Raw genomic sequence first — 22,496 nt, 5'->3', positions numbered from 1 at the left:
CACTTACACATATATGCACGTGGATAAACCTACCTGAACTCATGAGGGCTTTTTTAAAAAAAACAGAAAAGAACCAGGAAAACAATTTTCACTGAAAGATTTTAGGGTTTGAGGCAAGAGCAGGCCTGTGAGCTCACCTGAGAAGAAGTTTCACACAGCATTTTTTCTTTAAAAACAAAAACAACAACATGCAGAGAAGAGCAGAGAAGGATCTCATTTCTGCTCACGAGGGAGAAGAGCGAGGAAAAGGTGCGACACAGGGCACGGGCAGGCAGGGCAGCTGCCTGTAGCTCCCAGCCACTGTCCAAGCCTCTGCAGGAGCTGAATTACTGTCCCCCGAGCACTTCCCCATCCTGGCCAAGTCAAGATACATTTTTATAACCTTTCCTCAAGTGACAGCAATATCGGAGGAGAGGGACAAAAATGGGGGGAGGCCACACAGTTTCCAGTATTTGTCATTATTATAGGTTATATATACAGGAAGAAAGTTAATTAAGCTTTAAAAAATCCATCACACATCAATGGGTGCATTTTAATGAGTACAAAAAGTTGAGGTGTTTACTGCCAATTAAAGTGGATTTTAAATAAGCATTAATTAACACAGAAATTCAGAAGAAAGTTATACCTTGTCAAAGAAAGGCCAGTGCAGGCTATGCCCACTTCTGCTCCCATTCATACTCAGATAGTAATTACCACCAACCCTATATTTTCCATAATAATGAGGAGAGGCTGTCATGGCTGTCAAACAAAAACAAAACAAAAAAAAAAAAATAGGAGTGCACAAAAATACCCTCAAACTGAAGTAAACTTTGGGTTTTTAGAGCCAAAACCACAGGAGACAGCAGTGTGGAGCAAGGCAGCGAGAGGGGCAGTCAGACAGCCATGCCATGGGCAGCTGCCCACACACAGGCTCTTCCCAGGATCAGAGTCTTTGCCACATGGTAGAGAGTCTCCTCAGACTGGAATTATAGCTTCTGTCAGGCTGAAGAAAGACCAAAGAAAAGCCAAGGAACAAGCAGTTTCATCCCCAGCGCTTCGTCTCACAGAGGAGCCGCTTTCCCTGCAAAACCCAATTTAGGTTTTTCCCCATAAGCAAGTGCCAACAGACCTGCTCCCCGTTTCCCAAAGTCAGCTCAAAGCAACCACCGAAAAATAAGTTTTCATGAGTACTTCCAGCTGGTTCAACCAGTGACTTGGGAAGTGGTATGGGCATCGCTGCTCCGTTCTTTAGGTTTTCTTAATAGTTGTTGGAAGTCCCAGCTCTACTTCAGCTAGCGTCAGTCTGTGAGCGAGTAGCAAAGGAAGCGAATCCTCCCATCGTTAGTTAAGGTATATATTTAAATATCTTAGGAAAACCTTCTCTCCCCTCAACGTGCATTTCAGGTGCCAAAAAGTGCCTTGCTGAGAATGGTTTCTTTCCTCAGTCCCCCAGCTGTGGAGAGACAAGAACCAAGCTGCCTTTTCAACCAACAGGAGAGGCAGGTCCCATTCCCAGTACCCTAACAAGTTTCAGACAATTCTTCAGCATAGTGCTTTTGAAGTTAATTAAAAACAGAGAAGGATGTAGATACACACAGACTCCTTTTCTTCACGTCCCCGTGTCCCTTGGCAGGTCACTTGTGTGAACTGCGTCACTCAGACAGCTGGCAGCCTTGCTACAGAGTATATATTGCTTGTGCCTACCAGGGAATATCTGGGCACCTTTTTTCTATACCTTGTCCTCGGGAGATATCTGCAGTGAAATAAAAGAACATTAAAGCCCACAGAAGTTTTGTTGAACCGAGCTGTACAGGGCCTTCAGATCTCGCACTAATCTTCCTAACATATCTGATGGGGCTAGGGAGGAATATTTTATTGCTAGAAATAGTTGAGTGATTACTTCAGAGAAAGGACGGACGTAACACAAAAGAGTTTCCAAGTACCGACAGGAAGGAGTGTTGCTCATACGAAATTCCACATTAGGCTCTACAATAATAATAAAAAACCCACCGGCCCTTGTGATGTCTGAACTTCCCGACACTGATATATGGAGAGGGGAACAGAGGAGGAAAAAGACGGAGAGAGCAAAGCAAATACACCGGGATGCTTACGAGCAGAATACAGGAGCCAAGTGTCACAAGTTGACCCTTTGTATTTGCTCTGAAATTTGACCGCTCCAGGCAAAATTCCTTTAGCGCTTTATACCTGGTTTGATTTTCGTTGATAATGGCCGTTTCTCACAGCAATGTGACATGTAATGCTGTTTAATCAAGACTTCAGAGAAGGAGTTGCAATTCTAATTAATAAAAAACCCATTGTAACACATTTATGTCTTCCTTAGATGGATTTGACCCAGCTCTGATTAAGGGCTGTGATAAATAAGCGTTGTGCATACCGACGCACAGCAGCAATACGGCTTGCTTTGTAACAAATGAGCTGTGCACACCCAAGGAAAATGCTCTCTCCGCTGACTGCAGAAGATCCCCATCCTATTCCATACTAGAAAACTTCTCAGACTTCCTGGCAGCAGAGGTGCACGTGGCAATGATCTCAGTGGCCTCCCCAGGGTGCTTGTGGTTGTGGTCACCTGCTGCTCCAGGTAGATCTGCTGTATGTTATCCTCTGAGGCTCTCACCACAGACACCTAGACAGCAGCACATTCAGGTTTTTCATCATTCAGGAAAAAGGGAAACAAGTGAGAAAATGGTGGTGGATATAAATCATCTACGTCTTTCTTACTAGGGTGAGTGTGGCACTGGGCTGGGAAGCCTCTGGTAATTATAAAGCAGCTAAAGGAGAAATTGAAGTGCTCAGTCCCAGCACAATCAGTAGCACCAAAAACTGTGGCTCCAGCTCAATTTTTTCATATCCTCTGATGTGAAGCTATCCAAACTGTGAGTTCCTTCAGGCTCGCACATGGGTTGTACAAGACTGCAATATAAAGTCAAAACGGTGGTATTTCTCTGAATACAGAACAGGATTCTTTCTCTCATCCACCAGCCTTTTGGCTTGGAGTCCTTCTCCAGCAGGTCCATTTCATGCTTGGTTGGGATGGGGACAATATCAGTCCCATTACTGGCAGGAATCAGTGGTGCTTTTGTTTTTCATATAAAAAAAACCGTTAGCCTACAGCCAAAAATCCTGTTTTAAAACACAGTGGGGCCAATAGCCACATTACCAATGGAAACCTGAAGAAACCTGACCTGCTTTCAGTCATCTTTTGGGAGCTCTGCTGATGCTGCTCTGAAGATGAACTCCAAATTCAACCAATTATGCCAGATCTCTACCGTTACTTTTCTTCAGTCCCCTCGTAAAGGTCAACCTGTTGGTTAGCCTATTGGTCTTTGTGGCTGTCACACACTTTGATAAAGATAGGTTGCTATTCCTTTTCCAATGATGAAATATGAAGGGCAGAAAGAAAGTTTTTGTTCAAACAGACCTCTAGCTGAAGGCTGTCTTATGGACTAAGCCAGAAGAGAGTTTGTATTACTTACAAAGCTCTTGTGTTCAGAGTGTTGGGGTTTTTTTCACATTTCTCATCCATCTGGAAATATTTTCATTAGTCACATAAACTTTTACAGGTCTTGTGCTTCAATACACGAGCTATGGGGATGTACTAATAAGAAGGGAACACGCTTTTAAAATGTTTGAATGGAATGAAACTCAAAATCTGTGCAGTAAACCACCCCTGGGTGACTAGGAGGCAAGTCAGAACTGGGTCCCCTTGGAAAAAGATCAAAAAATAACAGAGTCAAAGTTGCCATCAGATGAATGATGAAAGCAACATTTGATAAATTACTTGGATAGGAAAACCCCAAGAAGTATACGTACAGAGAAAGGAGAAGGAGGTAACTGCCTTGGAACTAAAGTAGGAGCTGTCCAGGCTCCAAAGGCTTTGAGTGAGGCTGCCCGGCCTAGTCAACAGGCAAATCTCTGCCATATTAACAGGACTGTAACTTACATTGGCTTGTAGGGGTTTTTTTTTTTTAGCTAAATGAATGCAAAAAAAGTACATGTATGCTCTGAAATCGATGGAAACCTGTTTTCTTCTGCATGCTGATCTCTGCAGCTTCAGCAGAGACATCTGGCCAGGCTAAGTGTCCTTCTGTGGGATACACAGGATTTTTCACAAGTGTACATCAGTAACGTAGTGTAAATCTTCTGTATAACTAATGTCTTGCACTGATATCGCTACTTAAAAAAATTAAAATGTCCGATAATGTAGGTTTTCCTGCCACTTACTAGGAAATTGATACAAAGTCTCAAAAACCAGCAGCATCGACAAGCTCGGCTCCATCATTAGTTACAGACATAGGATAGACAATTTGTCACTTGCAGACAACTCCAAGCATCCTCAGCCTTGTATGTGATCCCAAAAGAAAGGTTCATGTCCTTCACTGCCACATAAACATATGGTGACCGATGTCTCCGAATACCAATGTGACATTTTAGGTCTAAGTTTTTGTCTGACTTAACAATAGGTTCCCATTTCAGTGAGGTTTTCTCTTGTGGTCATCCCTCAACAACATATGTTTGATTAGAATGTTCCTCACACACCAGAAACGTTTCTTGTAGGACCACAGATACACTACCACTGTAAAGAGGGTCTGCAGAAAATCTCATGAGACACCTCAGGTTTTTTTTCCCCACTGACTGTGGCAGGAGCCCTGACTTGTACCACTCTCTCTCTATTTAGGTGACAAAGGTCGATTCGAAATTTCCAAAACGGAAACAAATCTTTAATTTTAGATACTGTATTTCCATAGATGAGGCCAACAATATGACAAGATAGTATGCTGGTATGAAGGTGAGTATTATTGTGAAACGGGAGAGAGGTCAAAAAGCCACCCCCTGAGCTACAGACAGGAGGCGACTGGTAGCACGGATTCCATACCCCCGTGCCAGAAAAGCCGAACCAAAACACACACCCTCACGTGCCTCCACACACATGCTGCCAGCCAAGGTGTGGGACTCCTAAGGGGGCTGTGTCGGTGCTGATGGTGTATTGTGGACAGGACCTACATTCTGCCAATAAATCTGGTACTTGTATCATAAAGTCAGCTTGCCAGATTGTTTTATTGGGAAAAAAAAAACCAAAAAATTGCAACTTTTATAAAGTGAAAAAAAAAAACAGAATTAACCATAATTTTTAAAATATATGAATAGAATACTATACTTCTAAGAAGGTCTGAATAAAAAGACACCCTGAAAACCTCATGTGAAACAGGGCTGAGAATTTACAGATTTCCCATGCATTGTATTGCAAAACAGTAGCTCTTTCTGTTCAGAGCTGCAGAGGTAAGAGCACACAAATGATTAAACAAGCAGGTTTAACTGTCTTGCACCAACGAGGAATTTGTCAACATGGGCTCAGTATTTATGTGGATCTGCAGCAAATACTGTACGGCTGCAGGAGTCAAACAGCTGTCTGTCAATAAAGCTATTCTCCTTGCTGGAACATAATAGCACAGACTCAACATGACCCTCAGAGGCCTCTTTAAGCTGCCTGGCTGTCTCCTCCTTCCCCATCCCTCCAGAGTCCTTCACCAGAAAGCTCTGAATTAAAAGGAAGAGAAAAAAAAAATCAACCAACCCACAACAGAACTCACATATTAGAATCTTATCTATCCATCTCAGTATTAAAAGTGACTTAACCCTGCGCACGTCTGTCTACAGGGGTGAGCCTGAGCTAAAGCAAAGTTAGGGAAAGACAGCTTTGATTCACAATCCCTTTTAATAGAGCTTGAAACATTAATGTAGCCAGAGCCACATGCGACACCCATTAGGGTCGGGGAGAGCTCCCCCGCATATATTTCAAGGAAGCAGTAGCTTCCCTGGTCCCAGAAGCTGTCTTCATTACAAAAGTCTAATATATCAGAAGAGAGAGAAAAGCTCGGCTTTTAGAATGCATTTTTTATTATTCAGCCTTCAGTGGAAATGTCACCTTTCTAAAGCAAGCTGTTATCACGCGTTTCCCATGCCAAACACATGGCCTCTAAGGAGAGGGTTTTATCTCTACATTTTTAGTGATTTGTATTTCTCTTTCAAGGAGCTCCATGCCTTAAGGCACCCAAACCGCTCACAGCACAAGAAGGTAAGGTTACACGAGGCGCTGCCAAAGAGGACAAAAACCACAGGGGCCGGGAGCCGGCGCAGCTTCTGACGGCAGCCGTCCTCCCCGACACCGCCCCTCCTTTCGTGGATTTAATTGCGATCCCTCTCCTCGGTTGGGACCATATCCTCGCAGAAGCAGGGCGCCCATCAAGCGCCACCGCCGCCGCGTGACAGGCTGCGGCACAGGCCCCGGCGCCTGCCAACCAGCCAGATGCTGCCACATATTGGCATCTGGGGCCTGCAAAAGTAACTGCGGTCTCCGTTTGGCGGCGGATCCCGACCCCGACGACTGAAGGAGACAAAAGGAAGATAGACGGGAGAGGGGGGCAGAAATCTCTCCCGACAATTTCTCTGGTAAAGATTTACACAAAAAACCTATTGTTTAACTGCTCTCCAAATGAATAAGTTTCAGCAGGGGGGAAAAAAAATCCCACACCCAACACGTTCCAAATGCTGTCAGGGTCCAGGGTGCAAGGACAAGGGATTATTTATGAAAAGAAATAATGAGGAAAACAGATGCCTGCCTTTCTCAGCCCTCTGCACTTCAGTCACCCTAACAGGGCATGTGCAGCTCTGCCCATCAAAGACTTCTCAGCCTTAAAACGCAAGGCAGGTGCTGAACTAACTCTTCCAATCTCTGCCGCTTAGCAAAACGCCCTCCCTGTTTTACAGAGAGGTTCGCACAGTCAATTGGTGGCACAGTCAAAGGCCGAGAGAGAAGAGATGCAGACCTCACCCCAGCCAGGCACAACAGAGAATAAATCAAAAACAAGCCACAACTTCTTTCTCTGACATCGAGGCTGAAACTACATGGTTGCACCAAAGCAGGAAAGCAAACAAGCTCTCTATATCTGTTTTCAAGAAATTGGCTTCTCTCTGTATTTGAGGGCTAAGCTCCTCACTGCAGCCAAGTCAATGGCAAAACTCCCGGTGACGTTAATGGGGCTGGAGCTTCACACTGTGCGCTTACTTTACCCCAGAAAGCCAGTCAGGTCAGGGCTCTCTGCAGTATCACAGAGAACCTGCCGAGGTGCCTGCAAGTAGACTGAGCAGACACAGTCCTCCCAGGAACTCACCTCTTGCTTCACCTCACTGGGTTACAGTTTTGCTGGGCCTGGCGGGACAACATGAGAGACCAGGGGCTGGTCATAGAGAACTTCTCCGAGGTCAAAGTAGGAGTGAGGATAGAAAGCAAGAAGGTTAAGGAGGAAGAGTAATGGAGAAGGATGTAACAAACCCCAAAATCTGGAAAAAGGATATATGCCTCTTGGCTCAGGGTCCACCCTGTTGCTCTTCTCCACGGCTGGTTCATAAAGGAAGGTTACGAGCTGGCAAATGTCAGCCCACAGTGCACAAGCAGAAGCGCGAGCGGAGCATTGCTAGCCCGCACCGTGCTCTAAATCACGGCACAGCACTGGCCCCTCTCCTGGAGGCTCCTTCCTCGTTATTCCACCACTGCACAAGGTACCATAAAACTCTCGTTACTCGCACGCTGCTGGGGTAAGCAATTTCCTAACACTTTTACAACCCCCGTGCTTTCATTTTGTGGGAGTAATCCTGTCTCTCTGTTTTCATCGGTATGTGGGGATAACAGCTGCATCTAATAACCCGCTCCTGGGTCTCAACATTTTGGGGCAACATTTCAGAGCCAAAGGCACAGAAAGGGCAAGAAAATCTGTGACTAAGGCTGAAGGATGTAACACAGGACATGGATGGAGACAGCTGGGCAAACCTAGAAAATACCGTGGGGATGAAAGGCTCAGCTCATGGGAAGGGGATGGGAGAAATTGGTAGAGTTGAGGTGGTACCATGACAAAACAGCTATGTCTCCAAGGCCAAGCAAAATGAGGCTGGCAAGGCACTGCTCAGAAGGACTGCTGACCCTCACAACATCTGCTCTGTCCCTGGCTGGCTCGTCTTTATCCAGCTCCACCATTTGCCAATTGGCTTGTCTAACATCGCCCCCCAGAAGGACTTTTCGCAAACTTGCCAACGTTGGGATCTCAGCAGTGAAGAATCAAGATGACTGCCCACAGCCTTCCCAAGCGGACTCTAATTCCCTGCTGCCCAGCCCTGAGCGTTTCCCTAGCCCTCCTGCCCGTCACTGTGCCACAGCAGCCCGCCGGCAGCAGCTCTAATCCCTCCTGATGGGTCCCTGGGCCAAGAAGAGGGAGACACAGCTGCCTTTGGAGGAAAAGAGACTCTGGTCTGCCAAGAGGCAGTGAGGTCCTGTTAAGCTGTCACTCGCTGCCGGGAGTCTGGAGCATCCTCTGCTGCACCATGATCAACCTCCTCTGCCCAGCAGCAACAGTGCAGATTTCACCACATAGCGCTAGCAGGAGGTGAGATCCTTCCACTGCTTTGCCATCTAGAAATTGGGACTTTCTTGAGGACACCTCACCTGTGGGACAGGTCTCCCTGCTTCTGCTGCTGCAGAGAGCTCAGGCAGCAACCAGCCCTCCACCTGCCCTACAGTGCAGGAGATGGCCACGTGCTGCCAGTCTAAACCACTGCTGCCAGCAACAGCTGCTCGGCACCTTTTACGCAAAGCCCTTCCCCCTCTGGGAGTTGGCTCTGCCCACCCCCCCCCCCAACCCACCCACCCACCCACACTGCAGCTGGAGCCACACCAGGTATCCTGTCCTGGGGGCTGCCTGAGCCTCTCATACACGCCCACACCCCTGCTGCAACTGCCAACACCACGGCTGCTGTTCCACCATCTCACTCACTCTCGCATCTTGCATCCACACGCATTCCCATCTCCAAGAGCTACTCCCCAGCCTCATGACCTTGTCGAGGTGCTTGTCGTCAGCCATGGTGCAACACCCTCATGGGGTCCAAAGCTGGAGGTGAGAGCATATGGAAGGTCCTTAGGCACTCAGGGTGGTCAAAGACCCTGGCCTGGTCTGGTCCTCGCCACACCCCATCCTGCCATTTGTTGGTGGGTACACACTACACAACGACCATTGACATGCAGAGTGCCACGGTAACGTGGCACAGCCAGAGCCCATGGGAAACCGAGCCCACCGCGCCATGGGCAGAAACATGGCAGGAGGGAACGAGAGGCCCTTGGCACACAAAGGGCCTCTGCACCAGCTTCTCAGACTGTACCGAGGACACTGTGCAGCAAAGACAGGCAGGCCTGAGGTAGTAAGCCACTGAGGCAAGACAAGGGCTGACAATTAACAGGCCACTGCCGCAGGGAAACAGAAATCAAGCCCACACAACTTCATAGATGCTGCAAAAAGCTGCGGGGCTCTGATTTGGAAGGCGAATGCAGCTCAGCAGACAGACAGAGCTGCAGGAAAGCTGCAAGAGGTGCTCTTGAGCCATAGACACTGCTGACTGGAGGAAGACTTTGGTGTGCTTCAGCCACAGACAGACCGGGCCGCAGGTGCTGGGGCTCGGGGAAAGTCCCCTTCATGCAGAGCACAGGGCTGGGCAGCAGCCGGGAGACAGGGCTCAGCTCACAGCAAAGCCCAGGCAGAAAGCGCAGATCTCTAGAAATCAACACAAGTACTTTTTCATTTTATTGCTAAAATCCCTACCATAAATCTCACCAGAGAGGAAGTTTCTGCTTCTCCAGCTTCCTACTCAGTGTCCTTGAGAAAACAAATGACACCACACTAAAATAAAAAAAAATCCCATCGTGGTTTACTTCACACTTCCCTGTACCTTGTTATGCTGAGCACTTCATTTAGAGAAGGCTGACCTCCCCCCAGCCTTCTTCATCCCAGTGCCCTTCGCTGCGGGGACGCACCAAGGAACACGTTTAGCACTGGGGAGAGGAGCGGGGTGGATGTTCCGGCGCAGGTAACCCTGCCAACTCAGCATCCCAAAGGGGCGCCCAGAGTCAGCCTGACAGCGACTGCTGTCTGAGAGATGATTTTCACAGGAGATAGAGGAACTGTGCTACGAGCACAGAAGCTGTGAATAAAGCTTAAAAAGCGAACAAAGTTATGCCCCTTGCATTTCACAAGATGCAATTTTTTCTGCAGGTCCTGGCTCACCTCACAGCCATTTTACCCAGTGCAAGCCTTCAAACATTTTGTCTCCCAGGTTTTCTTAGCAGGACACACAAAAAACCCCACAAAAAACATTAGAGTGGTTGAAAGAGTGCAATGCACTACCACTGTGAGACATCCCAAGCGTTATCTGCCTTACCTGGACACCCATAGGAGAGGGAAAATGTATTGATTTCTTTTACTGTATTTTACACAGACCCTCACTAAGTCCTGTAAATAAAATGACACTGATACGTTTTGCTGCCAGACATTAGGTGTAACGGAAAGAAGGCAGAATGGACTTTGTACTACTTTAACAGTCAGCGAAATAGAGACATGCACCACAGGGCTTCACAAGAGGCACTAAAAGGAAGATATTTAGAACATTCCAAGTCTTAAAAGCCAAGGACAAAAAGCACTGATTAGAGGTAGGAAGAATTGTCTTCAAGTGTTAAACGTAAAGTTCAGAAACCCAAGGTCTGAATTAGGCTTGAAAGGTTTTGTTTATTAAAGGAACACATGTAAACACCAACACAACATAATACATGTTAAAAGGAAAAAACATATACATAGAAGCAGCTTTCTTTTGTGCAATTAACTCCAGACTGAGCTTCCTTCAGCAAAACCATTATCTGAGTCAGCAGTAAGGTTACAAAAACCTGTAGCACCTCAAAGGATCGTTTCTGGTAAGCCATCCTGCCAAGTGTCCCATTCCTTCTAGTTTCCACAATCTAGATTTCCTCATTACTGACCTTCTTGTAAAAGAAACATTTCTGTGTTATTAACTAAACCAAATGTTCTGCAGTGAGAGTGGCTGGTCATCTGGTTTCTGCTAAAATGGCATTTTCCTTCTGCTGCTCACAGAAACCAGCTTGTGCTCCCGTGCTGCCTTATCCTGCCTTTACTAGCAACAGCACATGGAGACAACCCAAACAAGGGAATACTTTAAAGTAACAGAGAAAAATACTTTTTGTACAGTTATCACCAGGCAAATACAATGGGATGGATCAACACGGGCAACGACGTTATCTGGTAGCCAGGCTAGAGAGCCCCCGGGATGGAGTCAGGTGGCCCAGGGAAGGGAGGCTTCCCTTGAGCAACAAGCCCTCTCCAAAGTCACAGCCAGGGCAGTGCTGGAAGGAAGCTCTGGATCAGCTTGGTCCCCACATTAGAGATTTCCGACCCGCTCGGTGCAGGAAGTTGTTCCTGTGGCTCACCTGAGGGAGTTCCTGTTATGAAGCCAGAGGGTGGTAGGTTGAAACACAGTTTCTGAGAGTGATGTAATCTTGGACAGCAATCTGTAGGCAGTGATACTAGTGACCTGGTTACAACCTGCAGTGTTGTTACAGCCCCTCTCTGCTGGCCTGGTGATCACAAGAAAGGGAAGAAAGGAAAAAAGAGGGGAGTGGAATAATTTTAAAAGGAAAAAAAAAAGTTTCCAGATTTCCTTTGTTTAAGTGAAGCATTTTCCTTTTCCACTGTATTTGAATGCACCGACCTGGTGTCTAACAGATGGAGATTGTGCAGATGTACTTTTGGGAGTGCCCATAAAATACACTGCTAAAATACAAACGGAGGGATATTCTTTTTTTTTGAGTTGTAAATTCAATAATCATTGCTGTCACCTCACTTTCCCAAAGGAATTTGCCCTTTGTTCTCCGGATAAAGCTGGGGAGAAGAAGAAAATGAAGAGAGAGAAAAAAAAAAAAGAAGAAAAAAAAAGTGAGAGCAAAGAGAACATTAGGAAAAAAACCCAGAGATTCAAAATCTGCACAAGCACCACAGAGCACAGCATCTGTACGTCAGGTACCCACACAAACATGGCTGCTTAGCAGTGAAAAGCAAAATATTCTGCACGTCTTATATTCCTCTCCCATTCTCCAGACCTTTCTAACAAACAAACAGGTCAGCTAATTGGCTCACACCCAAGTCTTACCCACCAGGGCTTGCTCAGAGATGTCACTTAGTCATTTGGCATGAGCAAATCCCAGGCTTCTTCCTGTTTGAGCAGCAGAGTGGGTGAAGGCTTTCTTTTGATTTATTAAGACTATTAACAAACAAACAGGAGAGTTCAGAAGCTTCCTCAAGCAGAAGAGCACGAGCAGAAAGCTTTTTTTCCTGAAGTTGCAGCTAAAAATAGGACACTCAGAGGAAGTAAAGTTCATTAAGTGATAAAGTGGTGGCTGCAGTGATGAGAGAAGAACTTTTCCTTTTTTAATCTATACATTTATTTAGCGTTATGTTTTCTTGCTCCTTATTAGAGTGGTAAAGCAGTGTTTATCCAGATGAGGAAAAGAAGATTTCCCTTTCTGTAGTGACTTTAACGCGTAGCTTATCAAATACAACAGAGTCAAAAGTTTCAAACAGACATTGCCAGCCAACAAAGTACAACATTTGACAGCATTATTTGCTTTTTACATGCTCTTTCCACAGTGGGAAACGATATGTCATTTTCAAGACACATTCCACAGTATTATGCAAAAGCTGTCTTAATTTTTAATGGATATATTATTTTGAATGTGTCAACTTTTGCATAAAGCATTTTAGTATTTTTCTTCAGCATATGTCATTAATAAATTATTTGCTCCTTACTCCCCCCACCCCCCAGAGCCGCACTTAGCAGAGGGAAATGGTCTACTGACACTAGAAAAGATACTTTCAACTGGCAGAGTCTATAGACACTTCCATCATCAGACACAGCACCAGGAGCACATTCCTCTTCCTATTTGGTCGACAAGCTGGCAGTGCTAAACATGGTGCCCAGGAGTTTCATCATAAACCACCCTTTGCTGAAGAGACTTACACACATGTAGCAACCAGACGCCATAAAAATAAGCTAGCACCCTGTACAACCAGTGATTCCAGTTAAAAGTGTTCACTTCTGGCCTGATTGCTCCAGCATCCTTTAGTCATCGTGTCCAAATGGCTCGAGACATCCAAAGGAAGTAGGTCAGGGTGCTTCAGTGCCGGAGAAGCTTGTCCACTTGACCTGAGTTTGTTCGAAGGGCATGCATCTCTCATCTCAGCAGATCTGCCCATTCTATAAGGGCAAAAAATGGATGAGATTTGATGTCTTCAACACCAGCAACGCCAGCACCCAGACGCTCCGCAGGATTAAACTGCAAAAGCTTGATATATGAAAAGAAAAAAAATATATACGATTCAGTAAGTCAGAGCAAAAGCAACTGCTTAAAAGTTCCAGAAAGGTCTAAGGTAAGGGACATCCAACCGTTCTCCTGCTCTATGAATCACTTTCAAGAGTGCCAAAGCATACTTGAAATTCCTAAAATCAGTAAATGGAAGAAGACTCTCCTTTCCTTGAGTCTCAGTGCTACAGTCTTCAGAGACCACTGATCACAGCATGCAATTCCCTGAAGCACTGCACCTTGGGACTTCAAGTGTAACCTCAAGTCTAAAAAAAAAAAAGAAAGAGCAGCAGACAGAGCCTGCAGCAGTAGAACTCCGGACACTGCCCTTGCTTCATGTTAACCTTTGCTCATACCACCACAATACTGGTCACATTGGGGACAGTGATCTGTAACTTTCCATTTCATAAAATGTGAGTTGGTCCTAAAATACCAGGATATTACACAGTCAGTAAGAGTTCTACAAATGGTTTAAAACTGAAAAGTCAAAACTCCAGTGAAAGAAACAAAACAGTGTAATGGCTGCGTGGAAATTTCCTAAAATTCCACACCTCGTTTGCTTTTTAGCTGTACATCACATGCTGAGTTCATGTGAAAAGGAAATCATAGCATTTACATCTGTTTAAAGATACCAACCCATATAAAAAGGAATGCAAAAGGTAATACTCCAAAGAGACTAATAAAGACACACAGAAATATTTTGCTGTTTTAGAGAACTGTTTATACTCTGTTCAATCGCAGTCAGTACAAAGGGATGATTTCTTTCTTGCTTTTCCTGCCACAGCTAATAGGATAACTTCTCCTAGTTGTCACTTGGAACAATGTGTATTCCTACCTTAATGCACTCAACATCTAAGTGAGTCTACATCCATAAACATAAGAATTTACACACTTTAAGATGGCTCTGCTATTTGCAGTCATAATGTCACATAGCAAAGGTAGCGCAGTGACAGTGAATAGTGCTGCTCTGGTATCTTCCACAAACCAGGAGAACAAGAAGCAGCCAGGGTCTTTCTGCCTTCTGCTAAAAGACAAATAGCATCAGTGGTGTGGAAAGGAAGCATAGGCACTTATTTTCTGGAGTCTGTCCTTCCAGAAGCACTTTAATCTTCAAAAGCAGATGTAAACACAAACTGCAATAGGTACCTATCGAAAAGACATGTTGCCTATTTTGATGGTAGTAAAGCCTGGAGGTGCCTGGAAAAAAAAAAAAAAGGGGTGCAAAATACCTAGCCAACACAAAAATAACAACTTCATCTTTCACCAGAAACAAATAAATAGATCTCTGTTTTCTTAGAAGCTGGCTAAATGGAGGAGGTGTTTACAACGAAGTCACCTGCACTGGAAGCCACAGCAGGAGACAACGTCTGACACAGTTTTCTATATAGCTGAACATTGATCCCAGAGAGTTATTCTGTGATGCTTTGACCTGTTTACCCTTGGCAGTGGGGGGAAGGAAAGTCACAATGACAAATTGCTATCCATGCCAAGAGAGCTTTCTTCCTTTTCCTGACAAGGCTTCCTCAACAATGAATGGCAGCTTCCTTGGCTAGTCACACAACAAAAATGTGATTTACTAATTCATATAGCTGGACCTCCACCAGATAAGTCACCACTCTAGACAAGGCTTAACCTAATAGGCACTGTGGTGACTGTTCTCTGAACAGATATGGCCTTGTAATAGATCTGCGAGTGGCAGAGATATATTTGCTACTTAAATCGCAAGTGGTAAAAGAGTCACTTCTTTGGCATATTTGAAAACAGGCAAGACATTAGTCTGCAGTGAAGAACAATCCTACGCTCGTAAAGGAGCAGTGGACTGGATCCACTCCATTTGTCTTCACTTTTAGACTTAACAAGAAGAACTCCCGCTATCTAGTATGGTTTTGCTTTCCTGTGGCCATTTGAGTCCCGTAGCATCTGCCGGTGAGGGTAACAATTTGCTACCAACTAACATCACAAATGTAGATTATACAAAAGTGGGATTGTTCTTTGGTCACTTCCCTTTCTACCTTTGTCAGAAACACACAGACACATGCCTTCACTTGTGTGACTTCACATCACCTAGACAGAACAGGAGGTCCAAGCGTCTTGTTCCATTTCCACCCTTCATTTCACAGTAATGGCACAGAAAAGAATCTGTCACTGGGCCTTTTGACTCACTAAGTTTTCAAAAACTTCATTTTCTTCAAGACACATTTTTTCCGCTCTCCTCTTTTCAAATCCACATCTCAGTGATGTGATTATTTGTGCATCCACTAGCAAGGTACTCTTCCAAGTCAAACAACACAGTTAACATATCACTTACTCTATTCCAGGGGAATAGGTTTGATCCAGGCTCCCCTTCCTCAGATGGGTCAAAGCCAATTAGAAGGAAGACAGCATGACCTGAAATGCAAGACCCTGTACTACAAGTTTATTCTCTGTACCACAGGTTTATTCTCTCACTCACGACTACCTAAACCTAAGAGTAACTTAAAACCAGTAGGTAAAGCTACACCCATTACTTTGAAAATGGTGTATCAGTCTGGATGGTTGCCTATATTTTAGGATTCCCTGCTCTGCCTTTTGTCCAACCTACCAGTTATTCTCTTATGACAAGAGACAATGAAATCACAATTTAAAGTACTCAACAAATGGCATCCAGAAGGTTTCCTGGAGGACAGCTACAGCTTTTGGACCACAGCAAGGTCCTAACTTCTAATCAGTGTGTTACAGATTTCATAGTTATTTGAACTGTTCTTGCTGAATTGGCATCAACATTTTTCAGTTGAATTCAATTCATTACAAATGTTTCCATGAATATTTAGGGCAGAATTCCCCAAATGTTCATGCATCACCAGCTGGTGTTTCCAAAGCACTCAACATTGACCAAACTTGTTCTCTGAAGAAATAGCAAAGCATTCTGGTTTTCCACAGAGACACCGGGCAGCAGAAGTCAAAGTTTCCAGATGCAACAAGACAGCTGGGCAAAATTCATCAGTGGTAACAAAAGACCCATCCATGTTCCTATCAGCAGCTGTCTGCTTTCATACTTACTTGACCAGAACAACTTTGTTAGATAAGTATTTGTTCAGTCTACATGTGTACCTATAGAAAACAAATCTTCCCCTCAATTACCTGCTGAATCAGTGATCTGGCCTCCTTTGATACATGGTCTGGTATACTCAAAGAAGTGTGAGTGTTAATTCCTGATGGGTGGCACTCAACCAGAGTCTGGAGAAGACAAAAGCCAGCAGATATATTTATTAATTTAAAAATTGTCATGGTGGATTATCTCCTGGTATACATGCAAATCAACACACACAGCTACAACTTCAGTACCTCCTAGTGTGAAGTACTAATTCTGGGCAGAACGTCTACAGGCACTGAGGTACCCTTGGAGATACAGTTTTAGAACATCTTATGTCCCAGTGCTGGTGCTCTACTGCTCAACCTGGAAGAGTCTGGTAATTTGGTGGACTTTGCTTGTAGACCCACCAACTAATCACAGTTTGATTTTGCTGAGCACTCTTTGTCTCAAAATACCGAATTTATGTGTAACAGCAATATATGACTTCTACATTGTCCCAGCAAATAATACTGAAACTATTAGACCAAAAATTGGGTAAATGTACACAAGGAATGTTAGAAAACTTTGATTTCACCGTGGTTAAGAGGGTAGCATGGTTTTTAGTTTTTTTTTTCAGTCTCATATTTGATACAGCTTTATTAAGTTGCTCTGCTGAAGCTTGACCATGTTTTGTTTCTGTGGTCCTATGCAGATCAAGCAAATTGAGGGTATTCAGATCAGGAAAGCACATCTGAGAAACACAGGCAAAAAAATGACAAGTGGGCACATCACTTGTGAGAAACCACTAGCCAAGAGTCCACTTTTATTGAGTAACTTGCCCCCATGCCCTACCTTTCCGGTGAGGAGTTCAAAGAGAATGGCACCCAGGCTCCACCAGTCACAGGCTTCTGTCTCTTCTAGGATAGCACCAACCTCTAAACACCAGACATTTCAATTAATATTTAAAAGGTCAGTTACACCTTCAAAATTAACATATATTTACAAGGTGACTGTTTAATGCTGACAGAACATATACTAAACACCACAGAGCCTTCATTATGCCTGCAATTCAGTTAGCCCTTTAGCCACCTACAGATTGCATTGTTCAAACACAGCAATACCATACATTCCATGCATAATTTGCCTTTTCCATGCATACAGGGGCATTTTCACAACCTACAGGTATTACAGTTAGGATTCGTCTATGCTGGACTAAAACTGGACAGTGACAGACAGTAAAGCAAAACACATTTAGAGAGTTTACCGAGGTCAGAATAGTTGGACTAAACGGAGTGGCCCAAAGCATCCACAAAAGCAGCGCAAGAGAGGTTATAGTAGCCTACCGTGTGCCTTAATTTTGTCTTGAGAGGGCAGGGTTTCTCTCATGGCTAACTCATCCCCTTTGCTGGGATCACCATGGGAGGCTTTTCACAATAGCCTCTCCTGTCTGTTGGGAACCAGATAGAGATGCTAAATCTGCTTCACATAGCCTAACCACAGCCAGCAACTGTGTATTGCTACAGCTCAGCCCAAATTGTACCTCGGTACAAAAGCTGTTTTCCTCAGCATGCAGCCGGCACCCAACACTCTCTCGTTGCCATCCACGCACAAGAGACAGCGGAGGGGCGAGATGGGAGTTACAGTCCCCTTCCATACACATTCATGTATTCAACAGCATGATGCATGGCAGAAAAACTGTCTTCACTGACTCAGGCTTTAAACTACAAAAATTGTTAAATACAAACACACCACACTGTCTGCTCTAAAACAGGCAGAAAAACAGATTGCCATAAAGATTAAATCTTCATTTTGACTGTCAAAAAAAATGCAGAAGCTGCACTAAAATAGCTTTGGTGGCAAAAGCCACACCAGCTTCCCAGCAGAGGACAACAATTAGCATATAGTCACATAGTCATTGCTGTGAAAAGCATTGTGGCACGTTTGAAAAATCTTGCTCATCATTTTATGGAGCTTAGCATGAGCGTGGCCAAGGAGAACTACAGATGAGTCACACTCCAGGGTCAGGGAAAGGAAGGTAGTAGCCCCAGACCTCCTCAGATGCAGAGATGGACACACATGCTGCGCACAGGGACGTGTGGAGGGCTGCCCCCTCGGGCAGCTGCCACACAAGCTGGAAGAGACTCAGCACCTTATAGGATTAGGGTGGGGCTGTTGCCACAAGAGCAACAAGGAAGGATGGCTCAGACGTTATTTCTTCCGGTAGGAAATCCCTCACATTGAAAAGTTTGTTACAATTAATGGCATTTGAATGCCCAATATGTCATTAGAAAGGTGCCACATACTAGAATTTATTTAATTCCTTACAGAGTAATACTTGGATCAGCACTTAGAAACTTTCACAAAGATATAATGGCAGACACATGAGGTATTTTTTACATGTTTGAAGATCGCAGGCAAGTATCCATACAACGTTGAAATTATGGTAAACTGAGTGAATTTGTGTAAAAGTTAAAACCTGTTATTGCAATTAAACTTTACATCCCTTTAGCAAGGAAGACATCCCATTTAAGTGTCCTTCAAAAAACAAAAACCCCAAAGTTGCATCTTCCACTTGAACCAGCTGGTGAAGGGATTTCACAGCATCTCTCTGTGAAACCCATTGAATGGAAATGCGTTTCCAGTCTGATTGTGATTTCCCAGTGTCCTGTGTTCCAATAATGCAGATTCAAAAAACAAGATAACATGAATGGAAAGTAAAATCTGAAAATAAATACTTTAGGCTTCTTTAGAACAAAGCTTTCTTTCCCGTACGGCCTTAATCCTGTGGTTGTTCTAGACTAAGAAAGCTTTCTTACAAAAAAGTGAAGATTTTTCTTTTTAAATTAAATTCTACACTTATTCCAGAATAAGGACAGCAAAGCCAAGAGTTAGTTAAGATTGTCTACTACATTCTCAGTTCCTATACTACCATTATCTCTCCCATATTGACATATCTTCAATTCTAGAGTAACACCACAAAAGGAGATCCATACATCCTTAGAGATGTTCAGTGGAGTCCCCTTGAGTTACAGAACAATATAAAAAATATTCTAAAGGTGAAAAAAAAAAAAATCATTGTGAGCACAGGGAAAGATATAATGGGGAAAAAAAATAATTTCTGAGTTTTGGTGTTATTTCCTTTTACGTTGCCAATCACAGACGCTGAGCCTGATGTCAGGAGGCATCCAAGTTACACTGCCTCCTTTCACAGAATCACTCAATGTCCACTACAGGAAGCTGAGGTAACCTCACTTATTTCACTGATGAAGAAGATGAACACAGAGTAAGAATCAAAAAGTAAACTAGAGTTCACTTCTCCAAAATCCAAGTTCATCTTTTCAACCATAAGAACACTTTTGATACATGCCAAGTCAAAACAAATGTCGCTGCAGGTCTCTTGAGAGCAGCACTGAACTCTTTCATCCACTTTTGACTGCAAGCAAAATGACACAAGTAGGATAAATTGAGAAGAGTCAAGTAACACAGATTTTTCCCTGGGCTGAAGAGCTCTGTCTGACTTCTTGTGCACACAGCAGAAACTACATGACAAGGCATCCACACCAAAAACTAACAACTCGGCTGAGGGGAACACCTGAGTATCCTTTTTTGCAAAATCTACATTTTAGCTCAGCAAGGTCTGCTTTCCTGCTGCTTTCTCTAGGTCCCAAAATTTCCTTACTTCAGAATAACATATATGCTTTCCTTAAAAAAAGAAAAAAAAAAACCCCATCATGAATAGTACAACTAAATAGGTGTTGTTTACATTCCCTTACTTCAAATAGGTCACATTACTTCTGATGCAATATGCTGATCATAATAAGTTCAGGATACCACATCAATATTACTGCATTTTACCTTGACTAGACATCATGGGAAAATTTAGAAACTATAGATTATGAAGTGCTTTCAAGTGATACAGAGTAGCTAGCTAATGTAATATACCGCACAGGGCATACGCTTCTTTTAAAGCTTTAATATTGCAATAAATCCCAACTACAATATCTGCCTTCACTAAGAAAACATTTTCATCTCAATCCATCAGCAAGGTAATTTAGACAATAAATGGTAGCGACCCATAAGTGAGTAACATGGGAATATTTGTGCCAATTCTTTACTTCATGAACCTTGAAATCAAGGACCTTATCTATATTTGTACAAACATGAACATGCGCACACACGTGCACAGTGTCGGTGCTTCCAAGACCAGCAGTACAAAATTCACAGGAAAAAAGTATTCACGTGTTTCTCTAACACAAAACCCTTGCAAACTGGAGAAATAAATCAAAGTGCCCTAAAAGCATGCCCAAAGGACATCTAGCACCAAGCAGCACATGTATCACAGGTCAACAGCAATGCTCAATTCCTGCACAGAAGCAATTTCACCAGGAACAATTGAGGTAACTAAAGGGAAGGAGACTTGTAAAATGTCATTGGGTTCAGATAAGATACAGATGCTACAGGTAAACATCTTCACTACCCAGTACTGTCTTCCTTCCAGAGCAGCTGGTCTCAACTGAAAGGCCATTTCTTTATGGTTTCCATACTTACCTCAATATTTACATTATACACAGTAACATCTTACTTCCTGATAAGGGAAAGGTAGCTGACAACACTCTGTATTTTTAAACAGAAGTGTCTGTTCTAAAGTAAAAAAGCAGAATTTCACCTCTTGAACACACATACTCAAACTTTCTCTTTCCTTCTACAGCACTTTAACCTGAAATACATCCCTCTCACTGAAATATATCCTTCTCAAATGCTTTTTCTACCATACCTCAGACATTTTCTCCCAAACACAGTTTCCTCCCAGGCTGACAATGAGGCCTCCCAACCACCACACACAAGCACTAGCTAACATAAAAGAAGTCAGGCTTAAAGATGGACTCAGACATTCACTGTACAACTAAAGCCAGAGACTGAATCACCAAGAACAAAAAAGCAGTTCAAAAACTTTGTCGGATAAACTGTAGCATCCAAAAAAAATGCACTTGAAGTCAGTTCACAATAGGCTCCAGGTGAAAGTACTGCTTCTGCAAACACATAACAGACAGGAAGGGGTTTGCATTGAGGTGGCTTCCCTGGCATTAAGAAGGGAACCATTTGACTCTTGACAGATGGATAAGGATTTAAAAAACCTGAGGAGGCCCTTTCCCTTAGCCCAGGTTTCAGGAAGAAACAGCACACCTTCAAGCATCGTTTCTGCACTCCTAATAAAACAAGGAGACCCATCTGAACTACCACCAGGTGTCTGAAACCGTTCAGGAGGAAATGGACTTGTCCAACATCCTGAAAACATCAGACACACTGTTTTCCTTTTCTGTGGGCATTAAGATAAACGGCATTGCATGAAAAACCATTAGAGTCGCTTTGGAAATTCTATTTAACTTACACTCATTTAATTCTAAAAGCTTACCATTTCATCATTTTTTAATATCTATATATGTAAAAAAGCATTTGCAAAGAACCAAGTAAAATGAGTCCAAGCTAATTTACTCCAGGCAGACTCAGTCAGCCAAGATATCGTGAGATACAGTCACTAAATAACACATCACACAAGCAATCTGGCCATAATGCTTTGCCTAAAGTGCTTTAGCAATTTATAAAACACAGTATTAAACCATCTATAATTAAGTATAAAAAGTTTACCATGGTCTTTAAACAATAAAGTAGTGAGGCAAGTCCAATGAACATCTGCTAAGATCAAATGGAGTATGAAAATAGGAAGATTCATCTTAAAAGTATTCAAAAACATGAGCACCTATGTTCCTTTTTGGAACAAATTTCCTCACGTCATTAAAAGGGAAAAAAATAAATAAATAGAGGGAACTGTGTTCTTTCTTCCTTTTAGCAGCCCAAGATGAAACGAAAACCTCCTCTAAAATAATCAGGTGACAAAAGAAAAAGAAACTTTTTACTGCTCTGTCATCAGTAACAGAGCAAACACTAATTAACCTTGCAGCTAGCTCCATTTATTTTCAAAAGGCATCTCCATGATATCTTTGAGTTTTAGCCCCAGCTGTAATAATAATTTCAAAAACTTTAAAAGAAAATAAACAAAAAGCAAAAACAACCACACCACACAGGTAAACTACAGTTTCTTCCCGAGTTATTCACCAGCTTTTATGACAGTCAGACTAAAATACCAGATCTTAACAAACCAACAGCTTTGGTACATCTTACTGTTTATTCTAGCTGCAGAGT

At 43.4% G+C, this 22,496-nt stretch overlaps 1 protein-coding gene across 10 annotated transcripts in view; it reads right to left on the bottom strand.

The window, feature by feature from the left end:
- Positions 1–10,581: 10,581 nt before the first annotated feature.
- The window catches only part of RPS6KC1 (ribosomal protein S6 kinase C1), a 91,095-nt gene continuing 79,180 nt past the window's right edge, over positions 10,582–22,496 (bottom strand). For all 10 annotated transcript variants that reach the window (XM_061991409.1, XM_061991413.1, XM_061991414.1 and 7 more), the window contains 3 exons: positions 17,148–17,230; positions 16,364–16,459; positions 10,582–13,225 (listed from right to left, as the gene is read on the bottom strand). In XM_061991409.1, coding sequence (XP_061847393.1) covers positions 13,115–13,225; positions 16,364–16,459; positions 17,148–17,230 — 290 coding nt within the window. In that variant the 3' untranslated portion in view covers positions 10,582–13,114. The remainder of the gene's footprint in view (positions 13,226–16,363; positions 16,460–17,147; positions 17,231–22,496) is intronic.

Source organism: Colius striatus, chromosome 2 (genome assembly GCF_028858725.1).
Source record: "Colius striatus isolate bColStr4 chromosome 2, bColStr4.1.hap1, whole genome shotgun sequence".
Lineage (NCBI taxonomy): Eukaryota > Metazoa > Chordata > Aves > Coliiformes > Coliidae > Colius > Colius striatus.
This window is presented reverse-complemented; position numbering and strand designations above follow the sequence as displayed.